We start from the raw sequence: 22,092 nt of genomic DNA on the forward strand, positions 1-22,092 counted from the left end.
TCAGCCTACCTGACAAAATCTGGATTTCTGAGCATGACAACTCACTAATCATGTGACTTACAAATCATATGTGTGACAAACAAGCACATTACTCAACATGCAATCCTCTACACTCTTTTTAATGGTTGAACATTTTACATTCATGTGGCAGAACACAGTAAGAAAATGCAGTCACATTCAGGATCATAAAAAATTTGCAATATTAATGTAAATCTTCATACATTATGACATACAATACAATAACAGACAATAAATGGCAAAAATAAAAAACATTTAATCTAAAAAGTCTTAACAGGGAATAACAACATAAATAGAAGAATGCAGAAGAGTTATACTGTCATTTTACGTCATTTAATAATGAGTAATTAAAAAAAAAAAAAAAAAAAAAAATCCTGTCCTCTCTGGATGTATAAATCATACAAATCAAAATCAAATTATTTCCATGTTAAACTTTAACTGTTTCATACTCACGTGTGAATGTAAAATCCTGCATCAAGCTAACTTTAACACTGTTATAATGCCAATTTGTGCTTGTAATAGCCTACTGTCACACACTTAAATGGCACATTAAACATATTAAACACAAACAGATGAAAACACAGGGGAAAACATGGCATTAAAAGCATGAAAGACGCATATTAGGCTCAATACATGACATGATACTGTATGAAATATAAAACACTGTAGGGAATGAATCAACTGTGAATGCAGTACAGATGCAGAGAACAGTTTCAATCTACAACAACCAAAGCAGCAGATCTTTGGGCAGGTGGATAGTGTTAAGCAGCCCTACTCATGGACAAAGCACCTCTATTTACAGCCATCTCTAATAGCTCCCTGCACAGCATGTCATGACTGAATGCACTGCTTCATCATACAATCACAGTCTTCACATTAGCAACATGTAGCTTGTGGTAGAAAAGGATGGTTGAACCCCAAATGTAATGTCAAACACAGACTGGTCACATGACCCCTCCTGCCTGCTCCGATCTTAAAGGGATTTTGCCGGTCATCCTGTGAAGTTCACAAGGACAGAATCCTGTCAGAAAGAACATGAAGACACTCAGATGAAATTGAGGGTGTTATTATTATGGCGATAAACACATTGTGAAAGTCCCGGAACCAGAGCCACGTTTTCAATGGGGAAATCGGTCCAAATCATCATCTGAGACAAGGAGAGGAGCGACACTGACAGACTGACTGGTCTGCTGCATGTAGAGTTATGTCTGGAGCTCCAGGAGGAGGTTCTTGTTCTTGGCCCTCTCTTCCTGCTCCACGGCGGCATGGGCGTCCTGCAGATCTTGCAGGACGTTGAACAACATGGTGACCCCGTCTACTTTCTTCTCATCTGACAGAGAGGCCCATGGGTAATCAGATTTACATGAGCAACACGTTTAACGTGGTTGTACTACAGCACGTAATGATGGCTTCTGGTCTTTTACTGCCCAGTCCTACTGAAATCAGCATTTTTACTTTGTGATTCATCATACGATGGTACCTTGTGACAGTTTCTTAAAATTATTCAAAATCGGAAAAGAACATATTTTCATCAAATGTCCATGTACTGTAATACAATGAATACTGTAAAATAATGACATAAAAACATGCAGTGAGCTCACCCTCTAATGCCTCACATTCATCTTCCTCCGCTGGCTTCATCATCTCCAGGTATTTGTCTCTGTATTAAATAAATCAAGTCAATACAAACTGTCCAGCACACAATAGCAGCGTAGTGGAAAATTCAAATAACCTTTGAAATGAAATATTGCTCTACAATCAATAAGGAGAGTCACCTGATAGCCTGTCTGACTCCTACGAGATGTCGATAGAGGAGCTGGGATTCCAGGTCTGGGTTGAGAGGGTCGTACCACTCCTGCAATGTCACCCCGTTCTTCGTTTTGTCACATCCTGGGTCTTGATAGAATACAAGTATAAATGTCTACGTCTAACAAGCAAACACCATAAACAACCCACCATCTTTAGATACTCAAAGGCCCTACGTAAAACTAAAGTATGGTCTAGTTACAACCTGTGATAATCTGTATTGTGTATGCAAAAAAAAACATGACCATTACATGCTGTTGTCCCTCCATCCTGCAGTACCTGTTTTGTCCTTCTGGTGGCAGCAGCTCCAGCGATCTCCTCTGTAAATCCCTGGGTGGTAGGAGCTCATGGTGTCTGTGTTGTGACTGCAGGCTTTCCTCAGTGCCGAGAGCCACTGATTCAGCTCGTTCACACTCTACATGAGATCAAGTCAGGAGGGTGAGGGACTTAAGCTCACATTTTATTTCAAATTGTTTTTATTGAGTTTTCAAACAAGATAGACAAGACGCCTGAATACACTGTACTCTATGCATACATAATGTTACCAAATCCTCTGCGTATGCTTTAACAGTGAATTAAACAGAAGACAAGAGAAAAAAAACAACAACTCACAAGACAAAAAAAAGGATAGTTATACTAATAATAATAGAACAGAAGAAGGAGAGAAGGGGGGGGGGGTAGGGTTAAGGTGTGGGGGCTTCTAACTTAGTGTCTAATACTAATCTGAATTCTGCACAACATATTCGTTCTCATAGTAGGACAGAAAGGGACACCAAGTCTTCTTAAATTTCCTAGAAGAGCCCTGAACTGTACATCGAACTTTTTCTAGCTTGAGGAATAACCTCCCGAACCCAGTGTGAGTGGGATGGGGGATGGGGGATTCCCAACTAAGAAGTATAAGATGGCGAGCTAATAATGTTGTGAACGCCATTAGATCTGAGTGATGCCTAGAAACCTCAGTGTTGTTAGGGACAACCCCAAATATTGCGATGGCAGGGTCAGGGTCCACCTCTTTTTCACAAATGTAGGAAAATGTGCTAAAAATCTTTGACCAGAATGTGTGCAATTTTGGGCACAACCAAAACATGTGTCCTAAGGTCATGACAATCCATGTTTCACACATATTGAAGACTTATGTATCCTTTCGATAGCCCATTGCCAGGTTGTCTCAGAGAGCTCCGTGCCCAAGTCCTCCTCCCACGGTGCTTAGAGGTGTTCTAGAGAGCAGCTTCCATTTCCTCAATCCTACTATATAAACTGGACACAGCCTGGTTGGTACGGCTTCATATTAAAACACTCATCAAATGAGCTGGTTGGTGGTGTGGATGGGAAGGATGAGAATTAAATGAGAGTAAAATCACGGATTTGTAAATACCTGAAAAAATAGGACCTTGGTAAGTTGTACTTTATTACCAGTTGTTCAAAGGAGCCAAACACCCCGTCTATGAAGAGGTCTCCCACACAATGTAATCCCTTTCTGAACCAAATTTGAAAAGTTGTATCCAACAGGGAAGGTCTAAACAAGGGGTTAGAGCTAAGAGGCATAGACACCAGCGCCTGATTATAGCCAAAGTGTTTGTGGAATTGAGTCCATATGCGTAGGGTGCCTCTTATGAGTGGATTATCTGTATGGGGCACACATCCACCGGTAGAGGAGCGCACATCATGGACACTGGGGAGGCAGGTGAACATGACTGCTGTTCCATAAGGGACCAGTGTGGCTCTTCTCCCTTCATAAAAGTATCATACCAAATATGTAGTTTGTGTATGTTTGCTGCCCAGTAATAATATAAAAACTTAGGCAATGCCAGACCACCATTCGCCTTACGCCTCTCCAGTATAGCCTTGTGTACAGGGGGTATAGTTTTGTTACAAATAAAAGTGCTAATACATTTATCTAGGTCCTTAAAAAAAAATTTGGGCAAAAAAAATGGGACTGTCTGAAATAGGTATAGAAACTTAGGGAGAATAACCATCTTGACCAAATGAATGCGACCTGCCAGGGACAATGAGAGAGCTGACCAGCATGTAAGGTCCTTCTTAGTTTTGTCCATGATTGGTTTAAAGTTATTTTTAAACAACTCAAAGCACATTGCCAGTGCCTTCCTGTTAATTGGGAGTATCACACTCTTTGTCAGGTTGATTTTGTAACCTGAGGCTGCACCAGTGAGATGGTCTCCAGACACTCCGGAATTGAAACCTCAGGGTCAGACAGAAACAGCAAGAGGTCATCGGTGTATAGCGCCACCTTGTGGACCTCAGCCCCGCTGGTAATACCCCTTATCCCACTGTGTTGTCGTAAAGCTATAGCCAGTGGTTCGATAGCTAGATCAAAAAGGAGAGGGGACAGGGGACAGCCCTGTTTTGTTCCCCTTTGCAGAGTAAAATAAGCAGAGTCAGTATTGTTAGTCCTCACTGTTGTCTGTGGAAGAGTATATAATGTCTGAATCCAAGAAATGAAAGTCTGTCCAAATCCAAATTTGCACAAAGTATTGAAAAGATAGCTATATTCGACGCAGTCAAAAGCTTTGTGGGCATCTAACGAAATGACTACCTCTGAGGTCTGAGTCGAGTGCTTGGAATACACTATATTAAAGAGGCGACGCAGATTGTAAAACGATTGTCGACTATTATGAACCCCGTTTGATCAGTGTGGACATTGGTTGGCGCTATAGATTCTAAGCTGAGGGTGAGGATTTTTGTAAGTATTTTATAATCACATTTGAGGAGGCTGATTGGCCGATAGGATGCACATTTGGTTGGGTCTTTGTCTTTTTTGGGTAGAACGGATATTGTGGCTTGAGTCATAGACGTAGGGAGTTTCTTTTGAAGAAGTGACTTGGCATGGACAGAGCACAGTAGGGGCGCTAATTTTATGGCAAAGGACTCAATCAGGTACCCGTCTGGGCCTGGGGATTTTTCAATCAATTTTATCGCCTTCCCAATCTTCGCCACTGACACGACTTAAGCTCACATGACCTAGTTTAAACACTCAACATCTGGAGCCTACTATTCACTGTACTTGTGAGTGAGTGAGTGAGTGAGTGAGTGAGTGAGTGAGTGAGTGAGTGAGTGAGTGAGTGAGTGAGTGAGTGAGTGAGTGGTGTGTGTGTGAGGGAGAGAGAGAGACTGTGTGTGTGTGTGTGTGTGTGTGTGTGTGTGTGTGTGTGTGTGTGTGTGTGTGTGTGAGAGAGACACAGAGAGAGAGAGAGAGAGAGAGAGAGAGACACTGTGTTTGTGTGAGTGTGTGTGTGTGTGTGTGTGTGTGTGTGTACACTAGTGCGTTCATTCCCATGTTGTTAGTGTATAGTCTGTTGAGGCCTCTGACCTTACAGTCCAGGTACAGGGTCTCTGTCTGGCCACTGTCCTCGCTGGAGATGATCTGCATGACGGTGGCGCTTCCAAAGCTCTTCTCCTCCACCTTCTCCACAGCCCGGATCTTGGGCAGCGAGATGAACCAGCTCTTCTGCAAAGCCAGGGAAGCTCCAGATCTCAAGGACAACACAACGTGAGGGGGTTGTGGGAGACAGTGTGTCTTTAACATTGTGTTTTAACTCCAGTGTCTTTTTTGTGCTACCACTGTTGTTTTTTAACATTTGTAATATGTACCACTCCCTCTCCTCCCGGTGCACACTAGCCTAGACAAGGCTTCAGATAACTTCACTGGCTTGACAATATACACTTGACTAGAACAATCCATTTTCTCCCAGAATAAAGTTTTCACCTTTCACCCCCCTGCCTCCCCATGACTACTGTAGCTCCTTCCCACTCTGTGTCGTCAGCTGTCCCTATCCAGCCAACCCCGCCCCTTTCTACCCTTGGCTCTCTGCTTTCTGTCTCCCCACCTCTGCCTTGCGGCATTCTCTATGAGCCTGTTCTGCTAAGTGTTTACTGTGCTTTGTTATATGATTCACTCAAATATCATACTAGAGACTACAGGGATAGCTAACACATAATGGCCGACCATGTAGGCAACTTCTCTGTAACTATGTGTGCACTCTTTGTGTGTTAGTCATGTCTCTCTTATGAAGTATCTAGCCCATGTTGACTGCTCTGTAAATGTTCTTAGCCAATAGTCAAACATTTTCCAGGAGCTTGCTCGATCGTCTCGTTGAGAGGGGTCAGGGAAGAATCTTCACAGCTCACTTTTCTGGCCCCCGGGTGAAACTGTTTTTTTGCCTTCCTCTGGAATATGTAGGGTGGGTCGTATGCCCCCCCCCCATTACTTTCTGTAAAGCGCATTGTGTTGCCTCTGTGTATGAAATGTGCTATACAAATAAAGTTTGATTTGATTCACCTTGGAGTGCGGCGTCTTGCAGTAGGACAGCGAGTCTTTGCTGAGCGTGACGCAGTGCTTCCTGAAGGGTGATGTCATCAGCATGCTCTTGTCCTTCAGGCGGTGCAGCAGCAGGAAGCCCTCCTTCTCCACAGAGACACACGGGACCCTCAGACGGCCCTGCAGGCCCAGGTCTGACACACACACACACACACACACACGCACACACACACACACACCATGCGCGCGCACACGCACACACGTACACACGTACACACACACACACACATGCACTTGGAATTGGTCTTTTGGTCTCAATTGGAATCACTGTTAGCAGGGCTAGGTTACGTTATGTCTGAACCTATATCATATTAGCATGGTTCCCCACACTTATCGCCATGTGTGGGATGATGCTGTAGTCGCCTACAGACAGGATACACACCTTCCGCGTGGTCGCAGGTGACCAGCCTGCTGATGAAGTGTTTGAGCTGGGTGATGCCCTGCTGGATGACCGGCTGCAGGGGGATCATCCAGGGCTCCTTAGAGCAGCAGGTCAGCATGTCCAGGTTCCCTATGGTCTGAATGGCCTGAGAGACGGACCACATCAGGAAACAACACAGCTGAAAAGGCTAGAGCATCGTTCTAACTGGTCAAGCAGGTTTGGTCTTCTAAGGCTTGCTGAGTTAAATGTAAGGATGAGCTGGATGATTCCACAAACATGCTGCAGTCGGTCTTCTCTTTCAAGAAGAACTTAAAGAAACTTCTGTCTACATATGATTAATCCTTGTTTGTTATGCTTGTCTGACGGATGTAGTGAATGTTTAGGAACGATTTCTGCTGCTGTTTCTGTATGTTGTGTGTTTTTCTTGTGTGTTTTATATTTGTTTTACTATGGTGTCTAGTCTACCTGTTGTTATTAAGGGTCCTACATACTGTAATAGCGTAGGAATAGGAATCTATTGATATTGTCAGTATTCTTTTTTTTTCTGGAAATGCTTGAATAAGTCTTGAAGTCCTGGACCAAACATGTGAAAGACCACCAGGCCCAAACTACAGACCATGAGTAAATATAGGCCACAAAGTCACCGCAATTGGACCCTAGATGGCGCTACAATAAGCTATTTAGCATACAATGCTGGCATTTCCACCCCTTTGGAGGAAAATGTATGAATCTTGGTCTACATGTCATTCATTGTGGGGAACAAATGTGCCATTTGGGCCCATAGTCTCCGCCATGATGGATTTGGCAGCTTTCCTCAGCCAGAGTGACCCTGCGTGACCCTGCGTGACCCTGCGTGACCCTGCGTGACCCCGCGTGACCCCGCGTGACCCCGCGTGACCCTGCGTGACCCTGCCTGATCCTGCGTGACCCTGCCTGACCCTGCGTGACCCTGCGTGACCCTGCGTGACCCTGCGTGACCCTGCCTGACCCTGCCTGACCCTGCGTGACCCTGCGTGACCCTGCGTGACCCCGCGTGTTTCCCACCTTGGCCAGGAGCAGCAGGGTGCGGCTGGTGCGGGCGTCGGCGTGCTTCTCGCGGAGGTGGAAGAGTTTGGGGGACATGATGGCGGGAGAGATGAAGCGCAGGCACAGGAAGCTGGTCACCGCTATGAACTTGACCTTCTGGGGACAGAGGGAAGAGACACGCCCCTTCTTAGACAGGAGGAAACACCAGGAAACACAGGGTTAAAAGCCATGTGAAGCAAGATATCTGATAATGATCCAGCATTTTTTCTATCATGCTGTTAGGTCTGGACTAGAGACGTTACACAATGACCCGCGGTGCACAGAGCATTCCACTGAGGGCCTGACATACTTGGTCACACCAGCCACTCTTAGACAATAGACAAACATTTTCCAGGAGCTTGCTCGATCGTCTCATTGAGGGGTCAGGGAAGAATTTTTATAGCTCACTTTTCTGGCCCCAGGGTAAAGCTGTTTTTTGTTTCCCTCTGGTATGTAGGGGTGGGACCTATGCCCACCCTCCATTACTCTCTGTAAAGCACATTGTGTTGCCTCTGTGTATGAAATGCGCTGTACAAATAAAGTTTGATTTGATGTGATGCACCAAACAGGATGGATAGTAACACACACTGGATCAACAGTAGAAGACAGGCCAGATGGGACCGCCACTGGAGGTTTGGTCCTGATGTCTGACAAGGTCATTTTTCAGTTTCTTTTTTACAGATTATGAAAGTGTAAATTGTACACTTTCAAATGATGTGTCATGCATTGAAATCTGCAACTATTTGAGGATGTTTCTGTGAATGTTGGTTCACCTGAAATCACTAAGCAGAGAAAAAGGGCTTCAAAGATTCAGAGCTGTTCACACTTCTCACAGGACATGGATTTTGGTGACAAAATATGACTATTTAGTGATGCTAAAACTGTTGTTTGTTGTATATTGAGTGGGTTCCTCGCAGCTTCAATTTTCATAAACTGCTTCAAGAACTCCTTAATATGGCCTTTGACCTCTAGCTTCCGTTACTTAATGTTGTGTGTCTCTGTCTACCATGTTTGTCTCTTGTCTGTTATTGCCTCCATGTAAAGCGACCTTGGGTTTTATGAAAGGCGCTATATATATGAAAACAGGGGTGGCGCTACACCGGGGCTAGGCGGGGCTACAGCCCCGTCAAAAATCTTCCTAGCCCCGGTTAAGCCCCCTCAAACATTTTGGTCTATTTTTTATTTTAAAATAAAATAAAAGAGTAAAAGTTCATAATCAGCCATTCTCTCTTCATAATCAGGTCCCATGGTTGCGTGCTCGTGCTACAGGTACCCTGCGATTTACATGCGCGTGGTGGGGTCTGGTCTGGTTACCATGCCTACGAGCCTAACAGCTCGCCTCGCCAGACGAGTCGCGCTGATGTGAGTGTGCTCGTACGTTAGCCAGTCGTTCATAATGGATCGTTTTGTAATTCGAAAGAAAAGAGACAAAGTCTAGACGAGGGGCACAAGAAGTAGAGAGGTGGGAGGGACGAGGGTAGAAGTAGAGAGGCGGGAGGGACGAGGGTAGAAGTAGAGAGGCGGGAGGGACGAGGGTAGAAGTAGAGAGGCGGGAGGGACGAGGGTAGAAGTAGAGAGGCGGGAGGGACGAGGGTAGAAGTAGAGAGGTGGGAGGGACCAGGGTAGAAGTAGAGAGGCGGGAGGGACGAGGGTAGAAGTAGAGAGGTGGGAGGGACGAGGGTAGAAGTAGAGAGGCGGGAGGGACGAGGGTAGAAGTAGAGAGGTGGGAGGGACGAGGGTAGAAGTAGAGAGGCGGGAGGGACGAGGGTAGAAGTAGAGAGGCGGGAGGGACGAGGGTAGAAGTAGAGGCGGGAGGGACGAGGGTAGAAGTAGAGAGGCGGGAGGGACGAGGGTAGAAGTAGAGAGGCGGGAGGGACGAGGGTAGAAGTAGAGAGGCGGGAGGGACGAGGGTAGAAGTAGAGAGGCGGGAGGGACGAGGGTAGAAGTAGAGAGGCGGGAGGGACGAGGGTAGAAGTAGAGAGGCGGGAGGGACCAGGGTAGAAGTAGAGAGGCAGGAGGGACGAGGGTAGAAGTAGAGAGGCGGGAGGGATGAGGGTAGAAGTAGAGAGGCGGGAGGGACGAGGGACCAGGGTAGAAGTAGAGAGGCGGGAGGGACGAGGGTAGAAGTAGAGAGGCGGGAGGGACGAGGGTAGAAGTAGAGAGGTGGGAGGGACGAGGGTAGAAGTAGAGAGGCGGGAGGGACGAGGGTAGAAGTAGAGAGGCGGGAGGGACGAGGGTAGAAGTAGAGAGGCGGGAGGGACGAGGGTAGAAGTAGAGGCGGGAGGGACGAGGGTAGAAGTAGAGAGGCGGGAGGGACGAGGGTAGAAGTAGAGAGGCGGGAGGGACGAGGGTAGAAGTAGAGAGGCGGGAGGGACGAGGGTAGAAGTAGAGAGGCGGGAGGGACCAGGGTAGAAGTAGAGAGGCAGGAGGGACGAGGGTAGAAGTAGAGAGGCGGGAGGGATGAGGGTAGAAGTAGAGAGGCGGGAGGGACGAGGGACCAGGGTAGAAGTAGAGAGGCGGGAGGGACGAGGGTAGAAGTAGAGAGGCGGGAGGGACGAGGGTAGAAGTAGAGAGGCGGGAGGGACGAGGGTAGCTCGATTGACAGTGTTTGAATATTGGCCAATCACCACCAACTTCACTTCACTTTCACTTGTGGAGCGTTAATGTGACCCTTTCTCCAGCTGTGAGTTTGAGGACGATTGCATTTAGATTAGGTAAATGTCTCAGTCATGAGGGTAAACTAGCAAACATTATGAAATTAGACATTGGATACAATTAAATCAACAAATGAGTTTTGAATCAGAACGTTTGATGGTTTGCGACTGATTTTTAGCCTACTAGCACTAGCATAAGTAACTTACGTCTAACTTAAGCTAACTTAACTGGCCAAGCTGGCTGCAAGCAACAACGGCTTATTATAGCTATGAAAATGGCGTGTTTATACGGCGTCTTTAATGTCAAAATATTCATACGATATTTCATTTCATGAAAATCTACTTTTTTCTTAGCACCCCCATGTATTGGTCAAGCCCCTCCTTAGCCCCTGGAGAGAAAAAATCCTGGCGCCGTCCATGTATGAAAGTTATTATTATTATTATTATTATATGAAAAAAGCAAAACAGGGGAAAAAATAAGCATTTTTCCCTCTAGCACATTTTGAGGACTGCAGACATCAAGACCAAACCTCCATGGGCGGTCACACATTCTCACTTGAACAGATGGAAGTTGTGCAACCCTCCTCACCCTGTACTCGGGCTCAGGGAAGCGCTTGTGGACCCTCTGGTAGAGCTGCCGAAGGGCCTGACACACCGCCACAGGGCAGTAGGAGGCGGACTGGAGGATGGCGTGGAGCAGGTCGGACAGGTAGGACTGGAGGAGGTTGGCGCTCTGCTGGATCACCTCGGCTTCTGTGTGCACTCGGTGAAGACCTGTACACCTTCACACACACACACACACACACACACACACACACACACACACACACACACACAGCATGAGAGAAGATAACAGAATGTGCAGAAAGTGTTTCAGGAAGTCCAAAGCAGCCCAGTCGTATCCCCTTGGAACAGGATATGATGGATATTCAGACCTGAATGTGACGTTGTGTGATCCCTGGTTTTTTGACGTCGTGTGATCCTGTTTTTTTGACGTCGTGTGATCCCTGTTTTTTTGACGTCGTGTGATCCCTGTTTTTTTGACGTTGTGTGATCCCTGGTTTTTTGACGTCGTGTGATCCCTGGTTCTTACCCAGCCTCCTTCAGCTCTACTTTGTTGGGATCCAGCTCCACGTACTTCTTCTCCTCAAAGACCCGGTTGATCAGCGGACCCAGAAGCCTGTGCAGATACTGCATGCCTGCCACCTGCCATGAGAGGAAGACACCAGGACATATATGAGCTGGAGCGTTTGCTTTAAATGTTCCATTTTGTCAGACAATAGTAGCTGAAAGCATTGCAGACATTAGTCTATGGAGATTGGACTGCACATCCACAGACAACAGCAGGGTTTACCTTCAGGAATGACTCCATGGATTTAGAAGCCAGCGAGTTGCTACGGAATAAAGTGTTGGGTTCGCCTGAGGAGAGAGAAGAGGACTGAGGAGAGAGAAGAGGACTGAGGAGAGAGAAGAGGACTGAGGAGAGAGAAGAGGACTGAGGAGAGAGAAGAGGACTGAGGAGAGAGAAGAGGACTGAGGAGAGAGAAGAGGACTGAGGAGAGAGAAGAGGACTGAGGAGAGAGAAGAGGACTGAGGAGAGAGAAGAGGACTGAGGAACGAGCACCCAGAGGAGAGCAAATATTAGCACAGTCAAATCATGAACCCAGACCCACACACTGGGAATCATGAACCCAGACCCACACACTGGGGAATCATGAACCCAGACCCACACACTGGGGAATCATGAACCCAGACCCACACACTGGGGAATCAACTACAGTAGGATCCCACTCATCCGAACTTCAGAGATCCGAACCTCCCGGTCTACCGGACAGGCTTAAAAAACGTTTCTTTTTTTTTTTTAGCCTGCTATCTGGTTACTGGTGGGATTTTCATTACAGTACTGTATCCTAGGCCTACTGTGAATAAAAAGAGCTGTATGTTGCCTGTAGGCTGTTGCCTACTGTCACGTTTCTTTGTTACTTTAATGTCGAGCATAAAACGCAAACGAGTCTGCTGCGCGAGAGCTGCATTCCTTGGTGCCAGAAAGCGCGTCAGCAACCTGAAGCAGCATCGAGTCATTATTCGTTCCCAGTTAATGGACTTCAGGAACACAGACGTGTTGTGGGCATGTAGATTAGCCTACAAGGCCTACTGTATTTGTTCAATAATAACAAACCTAGGCCACGTTAGCCTACATCGGTTGTTTTAGTGACTTTCTTTTAGGCTACAAGAGCCTAAGACACGACAACTTGTCTGTCATTTCATTTATTTATTTATTTATTGATTATCATTTGCTCTAATTGTTCTAATGTTGGGTTGTTTTTAGGCTATACCATGTTGTTCTGCGAATACAGTAGCCTATCGATGTAGCGTAGGCCTGATTTGAGAATAAAGTACTGTATTTGATCAAAGCACGCACTCAATTGGAAATTCGGTTATTTGCATTATAGGCTACTGGTCTATTATAGGCTAGGATATATGAGTTTAGTTGGCTATTTGATTGCAATTTTGATGCATTTTCACAAGTAATTAAGGGTATTTATTGGTCTATTATGAGTCTATATGAAACAAGTATACCACTTATTGAATTTGGTGCATTTTAACATAAGTTTCAGTCATCCGGACATTTCAGAGATACGAACGACCTTCGGTCCCGTTGGGTTGGGATAAGTGGGGTCCTGCTGTATTTACACCATGACGTCCCGAATGCAAAGAGCAGAGACGACTCACTAGTCTTGTCCAACTCCAGTCTGAACAGAACATCCAGGAAGTCCTTGGCCAGGCCCTGTCCCAGGAAGAGCTTGACCAGGCTGGACGCCACCTCCTGCCGGCTCTCTGCAGTGGTGGTCTCATCTATGAGCATGATCACATCTGGACAGTTGCCCTGCAAACATACAACCACAAACTCACAGTAGGACCAACATTGCCTCCAATCACAGATTACAACATACGGGAGGATGCATCACGTGCCGTTTGGTAAATCCATGGACAGCCTGACAGGCTGTAGGTCAAAGAATCAGAAATAACACACGACCACGTCACGTGACCACGACCACGACCACGACCACGACCACGTCAGCAGCTTTCCTCCGTTCTAGTTTCTGTAACTCCACTGTTTCCCTCAGGGCGTATTTACTGCCATAGCAACACCTTAAACCTATATAAAGCAATACCTTTAAACCTATATAAAGCAATACCTTTAAACCTATATAAAGCAATACCTTTAAATCTATATATAGCAAAACATTTAAACCTATATAAAGCAAAACCTTTAAACCTATATAAAGCAAAACCTTTAAACCTATATAAAGCAAAACCTTTAAACCTATATAAAGCAATACCTTTAAACCTATATAAAGCAATACCTTTAAACTTATATAAAGCAAAACCTTTAAACCTATATAAAGGTAATTTACTGCCAAAGCAAAACCTTTAAACCTATATAAAGGTAATTTACTGCCATAGCAATACCCGTAAACCTATATAAAAGTAATTTAGTTGTTTTCCCAGTCAGCACTTGAGCCTGAGGCAGATGTGTTCATTGATCTGGCCTCACGTTGAGATGGGCCCCCACAGACTGAGCCAGCAGGTGTGTGAGGGGCTGGTAGTGCCTGGAGGGGAGGACCGTCTCGTCTCGCAGGCGCAGCTGGAGTCTCAGGGATCCCAGGGTACCCCTGGACCGGTCAGACAGGAGGGACAAGCACAGGAAACCAAGAGCACGTCAGAGATAATATCGCCCTGTCACAGAAATACTGCACAGGGAAGAGGAGCCCAGTTTCAATGAAGTACTTTGAGTCATAGTGTTTAAAAAAGGTTGTGTGTACTGAACAAAACATGTTGAAAGACCAAAACATGGGAACAGTAACTAAGAACAGACCATCAAAACATGGGAACAGTAACTAAGAACAGACCATCAAAACATGGATACAGTAACTAAGAACAGACCATCAAAACATGGATACAGTAACTAAGAACAGACCATCAAAACATGGATACAGTAACTAAGAACAGACCATCAAAACATGGATACAGTAACTAAGAACAGACCATCAAAACATGGGAACAGTAACTAAGAACAGACCATCAAAACATGGATACAGTAACTAAGAACAGACCATCAAAACATGGATACAGTAACTAAGAACAGACCATCAAAACATGGATACAGTAACTAAGAACAGACCATCAAAACATGGATACAGTAACTAAGAACAGACCATCAAAACATGGATACAGTAACTAAGAACAGACCATCAAAACATGGATACAGTAACTAAGAACAGACCATCAAAACATGGGAACAGTAACTAAGAACAGACCATCAAAACATGGATACAGTAACTAAGAACAGACCATCAAAACATGGATACAGTAACTAAGAACAGACCATCAAAACATGGGAACAGTAACTAAGAACAGACCATCAAAACATGGATACAGTAACTAAGAACAGACCATCAAAACATGGATACAGTAACTAAGAACAGACCATCAAAACATGGATACAGTAACTAAGAACAGACCATCAAAACGGTCCAGAGAACATTTTCCAGGCACAAAACAGAATGTTCCAGACTGGGATGCAGTAAACCAAATAGACACACCAAGTCCCATGATAATAGTACTCTGGGCCACTTCCTTGCCTGGACAAGCTCAGACTGTGGTCAGAGAGCGGGGCTTAGGTTCATGCAATGGAAAAACACATATAGGGTCCAACCAACAGTGGTCGTCTCCCAAATCCTGGAATCCTGTGGTGGACCATGACTAGTTCTCACTAGACTGCCTTTCACTGGATGACTTGAGTGTGGATAGAAACATTTTAATATTTGTCTGGAGTAACAAAAGAAAATGGTGGGACATAAAGTGTAAATATGTTTAGAGCAGATTCTGGAACTGCTCTATAGTGTGAGAGGGAGAAGGTTTGTTCTGTCCACCCTACAGCAACATAAACAACATGATCATCCAGCCACCATCTTGACACAGAGCCACAGAGCATCCAGCCACCATCTTGACACAGAGCCACAGAGCAGCCAGCCACCATCTTGACACAGAGCCACAGAGCAGCCAGGAGCAACGGAGAACTCTTCAGAACGAGGATGCTTGGTGACGTCCCCCCCAGTGATGGAGGGCCTCTCAGCAGCTGATTCACGCTGCGCTGTGCTGCCTCGTCTCTCTGGACCTAGAAGGCTCTCAGCCCACCAGGCTCCACATCTCCTGGCACGGCCCACACACCACCAGGCTCCACAGATGGTGGCAGCCTTTCACAAATCTAATCTAGTGGTGAGGCGGTAGGCAGGGGTGGGAGATAGACAACACAGACAACACAAACAACAACAACAACAACAGCTTGAGTGGCTCAAACCCAGAGGAGAGGGGAGGGCCGCCCAGGCAGAGGGCTTACGAGGGCTTACGCTGAGAAACCAGAGAGATATCTCCTCTGAAACCAAATCATCAAACAGCGTCATTCTAGGATCCCTCCCTCCCTCCTGAACAGGACTAGTTTGATGGTTGGATGGTGGATGGAATCATGACTGCAGCATGATGTCATAACTAAGGGTGGCATCATGAGTTCAGAGGTCATCCTGCTCAGATGTGATTGGACAGCAGAGACGCGGTCCTTTGTGTGGCGTTGTCACAGATATTTATATCTGCTCTTCTTTGACTTCATCACACTGGAAAGCAAGAGGAACTACGTGTTGACATGCAGATGTCTGCTCAGAATAACTGTTGGCCAAAACAACACGGCCGTAGGGGGACTCATATGATTTATAACGCTTAGTCTCATCCAGCCGTAGGGGGACTGATTTATAACGCTTAGTCTCATCCAATACTTACTAAATGATCTTCTGTATGTACAGTAGTCTCAAGCTCCCTCACATTATCCTACATGACGGTCAATCTACAAATAAATCAGAACAAATCAATTCAATGAGCAGACTTGGAAAACAAACAAAAAAAGATAAATTGAAAAGATGACAGTGAAGAAGTGGCTCCTCCCAGAGAGGTGTGGCTCCTCCCAGAGAGGTGTGGCTCCTCCCAGAGAGGTGTGGACGGCTCAAACTGTGCTTGCGTGATGACACTGATTCAGCAACACAGGGCATTCTTCTTCTATGGCCTTCGGGAGTGTGGGCGGATCCAAACCCTCCAGCCCTTCGGGAGTGTGGGCGGATCCAAACCCTCCAGCCCTTCGGGAGTGTGGGCGGATCCAAACCCTCCAGCCCTAACAGAAGGAATTTACCCTCATAGCCAACGTAGCACATAAGTTACCTATTCTAGCTGAATGGCTCCAAACTAAGATTTAACAGCTAGTTCCCTATGCCTCCACCCACAGGTGTCCAAAATATCAGACGTCAAAGAACATTCTTTCCTTTTCTTGACTCTGCTGAACGTCTGTCCTTCTCTGAAAGCAAGAATGCACCAGAGACATTTTCCCCCAACAGTCCCTGTTTGGTTGACTCATCTGGGTTCGTCTGGGGACACTGTTTCTGTCTTTAACCAAAACAACTTTCATGCTCCAGCTCTTTCCCCTTTTACATAACCCCCCCCCCCCTCGCTGTTTCCCTCTCTCTCCCTCTAATCCTAACCCAGTCCGCATGGCCAAATCATCCCTCATGGGAAATACAGAAGGGATTTATCCTGGGAGAGGATTAGAACTTCCTGTCAGCACAGAGACCGGAACAGACTAGCCAGGTGTGAGTGTGCTGACACACACACACACACACACACACACACACGCACACGCACACACTGTACACACACACATGCACGCACACACACTCATATACGCACGCACGCACGCACGCACGCACACACACGCACACACGCACACACACACACACAGTTGGCTACAAACACACGTTCCAGAGCAGGAAGCTCTTGCTCTCATACAGTCACTGCAATGCCCTACTATGGCTCTGCTTCCAGTCTCAGCAGACATCTTGTTTGATCTGGGATGTTCACTATGTTCACCTGATCAGGAGTCAATACAGAACAGACATGTCATCACCATGCATCACCATGCATCACCATGCATCACCATGCATCACCATGCATCACCATGTCATCACCATGCATCACCATGCATCACCATGTCATCACCATGCATCACCATGCATCACCATGCATCACCATGCATCACCATGTCATCACCATGCATCACCATGCATCACCATGCTGGGATCGCCTTACAGCAGCCTGCTGGCCAGAACCATGCAGGTCCATGGCTGCTCACTCATGCTGGCCAGAACCATGCAGGTCCATGGCTGCTCACTCATGCTGGCCAGAACCATGCAGGTCCATGGCTACTCACTCATGCTGGCTGCGTTTGGGTTTGTCTGGAACCAGGCGGAACCAGCCCTCTTCCTGCTGGGCCGACTGCAGCCGGTGGATGTTGAACAGAACCTGACAGAGAAGAGAAACAGAGATTAACAGCTTTGGCTACAGTACGTTCGTCCTTACTGAACACAGGTTCACTTCAGTAGTACATCTCCTTACTGAACACAGGTTCACTTCAGTAGTACATCTCCTTACTGAACACAGGCCCACTGCAGTAGTACGCGTCCATCTCTTTCAGATGAAGTGAGATGGTCCAGAGCGTCTCACCTTGCCCAGGAAGTCGTTCTTGCTGACCAGGTCCCAGTCCCACACCTCCACGCTCAGTGGGCTTTCCGCCAGGGCATCGTCCAGCTCAAACTCAAAGCTCTCGTTCCAGCGTGGGTAGCACGACTTCTTGACCACCTGAGTCCACACAGATGCACTCAATCAATCAATCAATCAATCAATCAATCAATCAATCAATCAATCAATCAATCAGTTCATTGCATCTTTGAAGGTTTGTGTTTTGTTGTAATGATACGGTACATGCATTCTAGGCGGATGGCAGGACACATGTCATGGCAGCTTACCGCACTCTCGTGGGTTCTGCCGTTGTATCGCACTCTGACGAAAGGGTCTGATGCTCCGTTGCGATCTTTTTTCGCCAGGTCTCTGTTGGACAGATCGACATATCAAAAGCCTGAGCATGAAAAGGGTCCCTGCCTGAGTTAGGATACCTGAGCAGGTGAAGAGGCGCTTTGCTCGCCCTCTTAGGTGGTGAAGGTGTGTAGACCTTGTTCCACAACTTCCCCCGCCCTTCTTTTTGAAGGAACTCCTGCGCACAATCTCACAAATCCACTGCTAAATCTAATGTCGAATGAGACAGGATATTAACAGCCTTTTTGAGATGAGTAAAAGACAGTATTTTGAGGTGAGCCCAACAAAGTAATCAACACTCTCGCTGGCTGTGTGTGTGTGTGTGTGTGTGTGTGTGTGTGCAGTATGTGTGTGTCCAGTGTGTGTGTGTCCAGTATATGTGTGTGCAGTGTGTGTGTGTCCAGTGTGTGTGTGTCCAGTATGTGTGTGTGCAGTGTGTATGTGCAGTGTGTGTGTGTGTGTGTGTGTGTGTGTGTGTGCAGTATGTGTGTGTCCAGTGTGTGCGTGTCCAGTGTGTGTGTCCAGTATGTGTGTGTGCAGTGTGTCCAGTGTGTGTGTGTGTGTGTGTGTGTGTGTGTGTGCAGTATGTGTGTGTCCAGTGTGTGTCCAGTGTGTGTGTGTGTGTGTGCAGTATGTGTGTGTCCAGTGTGTGTCCAGTGTGTGTGTGTGCAGTATGTGTGTGTCCAGTGTGTGTGCAGTGTGTGTGTGTGTGTCCAGCTGCTAGAGCAGATGGGTCTGTAATACCCAGCCCACAGGATGCTCCTTGACCCCAGGATGCTCTCTGACCCCAGGATGCTCTCTGACCCCAGGATGATGCTCTCTGACCCCAGGATGATGCTCTCTGACCCCAGGATGCTCTCTGACCCCAGGATGCTCTCTGACCCCAGGATGATGCTCTCTGACCCCAGGATGCTCTCTGACCCCAGGATGCTCCCTGACCCCAGGATGCTCCCTGACCCCAGGATGATGCTCTCTGACCCCAGGATGCTCTCTGACCCCAGGATGATGCTCCCTGACCCCAGGATGCTCCCTGACCCCAGGATGCTCCCTGACCCCAGGGAGTGCTCGTTATTTCTGATGATCCTGACCTGCACAACAGGCTCAACATGACATCATCCAATATCACACGTTTATTATGCAAAAAGGAGGATTCTGTCCTCGACCACACGTAGAAACGTAGAAACACTCTCCCTCCCTGACTTCCTCCTGTCTCTATGAAATGGACACACTCGGGACGCTCAAACCCAAAGAACAGTATCCCTGCATCCCACTGGTCATGTGTCACTCTCTCTCTCTCTGTATTTAATAATAATACATTATTATGTCAATGTCATTTTATTTATACAGCACCATTCAAACAAATCAATGTAGCACATTGGACCTCATTCCTGAACGCAGTTAAGAAGAGGTTAAGAAGAAATTTCTTCTTAACTCCACTTACGAAGTTCCCGGGACAATTCTGGCATTCCTGAATGGTTTCTTATCTCGGATTTGTTCTTATCTAAGAACAGGATATAAGAACGTGGAAATGCAGTCGTAGGTAGGCCAGATTGGAGTGCGCCCGTGTTCGCAAGGGCTGAATTTATGAGAAATCTGAGGTGATTGCGTTCACATCAATTCTACAGACATCCTAGGCCTGAATAATAATCATAATCATAAATATGAGGATATTTGTATCATTTCCAATTACGTTTCACATTCATGAAGGCATCGCGGTGTCCTAAAATAAATAAAATCACTACACAAACACTGCAAATGGCAGTGAATTAATAAATAAGCACTAAACTCAGTCACTATGCTCAGACTCAGCACAACAGCACCTTATATTCTATAGTCATCAGAATGGACACATCTACATTCTGTAAATACTGTAAACATGTGAATATCCATAACTAAAATATATCATATGGTCCTACATAATATAGATATAGGGTAGGGGTGGCCAACCCGCGGCTCGCGAGCCGCATGCGGCTCTTTGCCCGTCAATGTGCGGCTCCTCCATCAATTCCCCAAAACAGTTGGCTTGCGGCTCTTCCATCCTTTCATTAAAAAATAAATTAATTCATTCCATAAAAACGTTTCTCTCTCTCTAGTTTCGCTGTGCATTTCTTCCCGCCCATTTTAGTTTATTGCAGATTTGTCATAAAATCATGATTCGTTTCGCTAGTGAGGAAGTCGCGTGAGAACCACTTCAGACCAATCATATAGGTAGCAAATCACCTTGGTAACAAAATTATTAGGTGCGTTTACATGGACAGTTTGAATCATTTTCAAATAGGTTTGGAAGACCAAACCGATTGAAAATATGTCATATAAACACCTCAATCCGACTGAAATGCCCCAACCCGATTGAAATCCCAATCGCTTTCAAGGAGGTAGTTTAAACCTTTTCGAAACCGTTTGGTCCGTCATGTATACCTTGAAACGGATTGATGCTGCGTTCTGCGTTCATTCTGCGCATGCTCAAGACTTGACTAATCAAGGCACGCGCGACAGTTCCGTAGTCAGCTGTTTGTAACCATCGTAACGCAATCACTCACGGCTGCGTGCGCGTTCGAAACATTTGTTTCGTTGTCGCATGTAAACATCCAACCAGTTTACTTTGTATCCCATGTATACGCTCAAGCTGAAATCAGCTTGAAATCAACCAGATTGAAAAATATTTGTCATGTAAACGCACCTATTGTAAACAAAATAATTTGCTTTGCGTGGGTCATTCTCTTTTACGACAAAAGCTAACGTAGCCTAGGCTACTGTACACAACCAAAGAATGGCTGGAAAGAAATGCGCAGCGAAAAGAAAATATGAAGACGAACACAGGACATTTTTTTCCCGAGTGGGGAGAGTCATTTTTTCTTCATAGAACGTAATGGTAAGCCATTCTGTCTGATATGCCAGACATCATTGGGACATTTCAAAGCCTCATCTCGAGCCCAGTCCAGCCCAACCCAGCCCAGCCTAACCCAGTCCAGCCTAACCCAGCCCAGTTCAGCCTAACCCAGCCCAACCCAGCCTAACCCAGTCCAGCCTAACCCAGTCCAGCCTAACCCAGCCCAGTTCAGCCTAACCCAGCCCAGTCCAGCCTAACCCAGTCCAGTCCAGCCTAACCCAGCCCAGTCCAAATTATATTATGTCAGAAAATATCTTGTATGTATTAATTTTAAATAAATTAACTTTAAATGTATATTTAATGGACAATAATGTTTTTCTTCTTATTTTAGACTGGGGTGTGTCCAGGAATTTACATCCAAACACCTTAAGCCTTTGTCTTTGTAATTTATCACCTCCCCCCAAGTCCCCCGCAAACCCCAGTTTCAGTCTAATGTAAAACACCAACTCTTCCCCCTTTTGTGATTGTAAACACACTCTGCATAGCTCTGCCTCGCTCTTTTGTCCAAGTCAGAAAGGCCACACCTTGTCTTTCCTGCCCTGATTCAGACCTTTTGCTTTTCTTTGTTTTCTCATGTCACATGTCTTTACTCTTGGCCACGCCTGCCATTCATGTACAATGCAGTAGCCAATCACATCCTGGAAACACTGTACCTTTGTTTTGGACTGTACATAAGCCACAGCCAGAAGTGACTGACCTCACTTCTCTGACTGAACCACCTTTGCTGCGTTTGTCAGGAAGTCCTTGCGCTCGTAATGTGTTTCACAATAAATCAGACTTAACCTTTTGAACGAATCTTGGTAAATCCTTTAAAATCCACTACAGTTTGGCGACGCGGATGATCTGGGAGGACTACCTGCGTGTTGCCGGGATTCCAGTGGATAGGACTGATCGACAGACGTGTCGGTCCATATGGGCTTGGAAAATCAATTTTCTCTCTTGCGCCAGAGCGCATGCCGAGATTATT

The 22,092-nt window shown here is 46.1% G+C and overlaps 1 protein-coding gene across 4 annotated transcripts in view; it reads right to left on the reverse strand.

Annotated features, from left to right (window-relative positions):
• Window positions 1-98: 98 nt before the first annotated feature.
• Window positions 99-22,092, reverse strand: part of rasa4 (RAS p21 protein activator 4) — a 44,126-nt gene continuing 22,132 nt past the window's right edge. For 2 of the 4 annotated variants that reach the window (XM_084450066.1, XM_084450064.1), the window contains 16 exons: window positions 18,169-18,250; window positions 17,867-18,001; window positions 17,574-17,665; window positions 13,821-13,938; window positions 12,995-13,148; window positions 11,616-11,680; window positions 11,355-11,467; window positions 10,818-11,043; window positions 7,587-7,724; window positions 6,543-6,687; window positions 6,122-6,294; window positions 5,153-5,290; window positions 2,104-2,239; window positions 1,794-1,914; window positions 1,620-1,678; window positions 99-1,348 (listed from right to left, as the gene is read on the reverse strand). In XM_084450066.1, coding sequence (XP_084306192.1) covers window positions 1,221-1,348; window positions 1,620-1,678; window positions 1,794-1,914; window positions 2,104-2,239; window positions 5,153-5,290; window positions 6,122-6,294; window positions 6,543-6,687; window positions 7,587-7,724; window positions 10,818-11,043; window positions 11,355-11,467; window positions 11,616-11,680; window positions 12,995-13,148; window positions 13,821-13,938; window positions 17,574-17,665; window positions 17,867-18,001; window positions 18,169-18,250 — 2,023 coding nt within the window. In that variant the 3' untranslated portion in view covers window positions 99-1,220. Of the gene's footprint in view, window positions 1,349-1,619; window positions 1,679-1,793; window positions 1,915-2,103; window positions 2,240-5,152; window positions 5,291-6,121; window positions 6,295-6,542; window positions 6,688-7,586; window positions 7,725-10,817; window positions 11,044-11,354; window positions 11,468-11,615; window positions 11,681-12,994; window positions 13,149-13,820; window positions 13,939-17,573; window positions 17,666-17,866; window positions 18,002-18,168; window positions 18,251-22,092 lie in introns of those variants that run through there. The other 2 variants (XM_084450065.1, XM_084450067.1) reach the window with 2 other exon arrangements.

This window comes from Borostomias antarcticus (genome assembly GCF_949987555.1).
Source record: "Borostomias antarcticus genome assembly, chromosome: 15".
NCBI classification, from domain to species: domain Eukaryota; kingdom Metazoa; phylum Chordata; class Actinopteri; order Stomiiformes; family Stomiidae; genus Borostomias; species Borostomias antarcticus.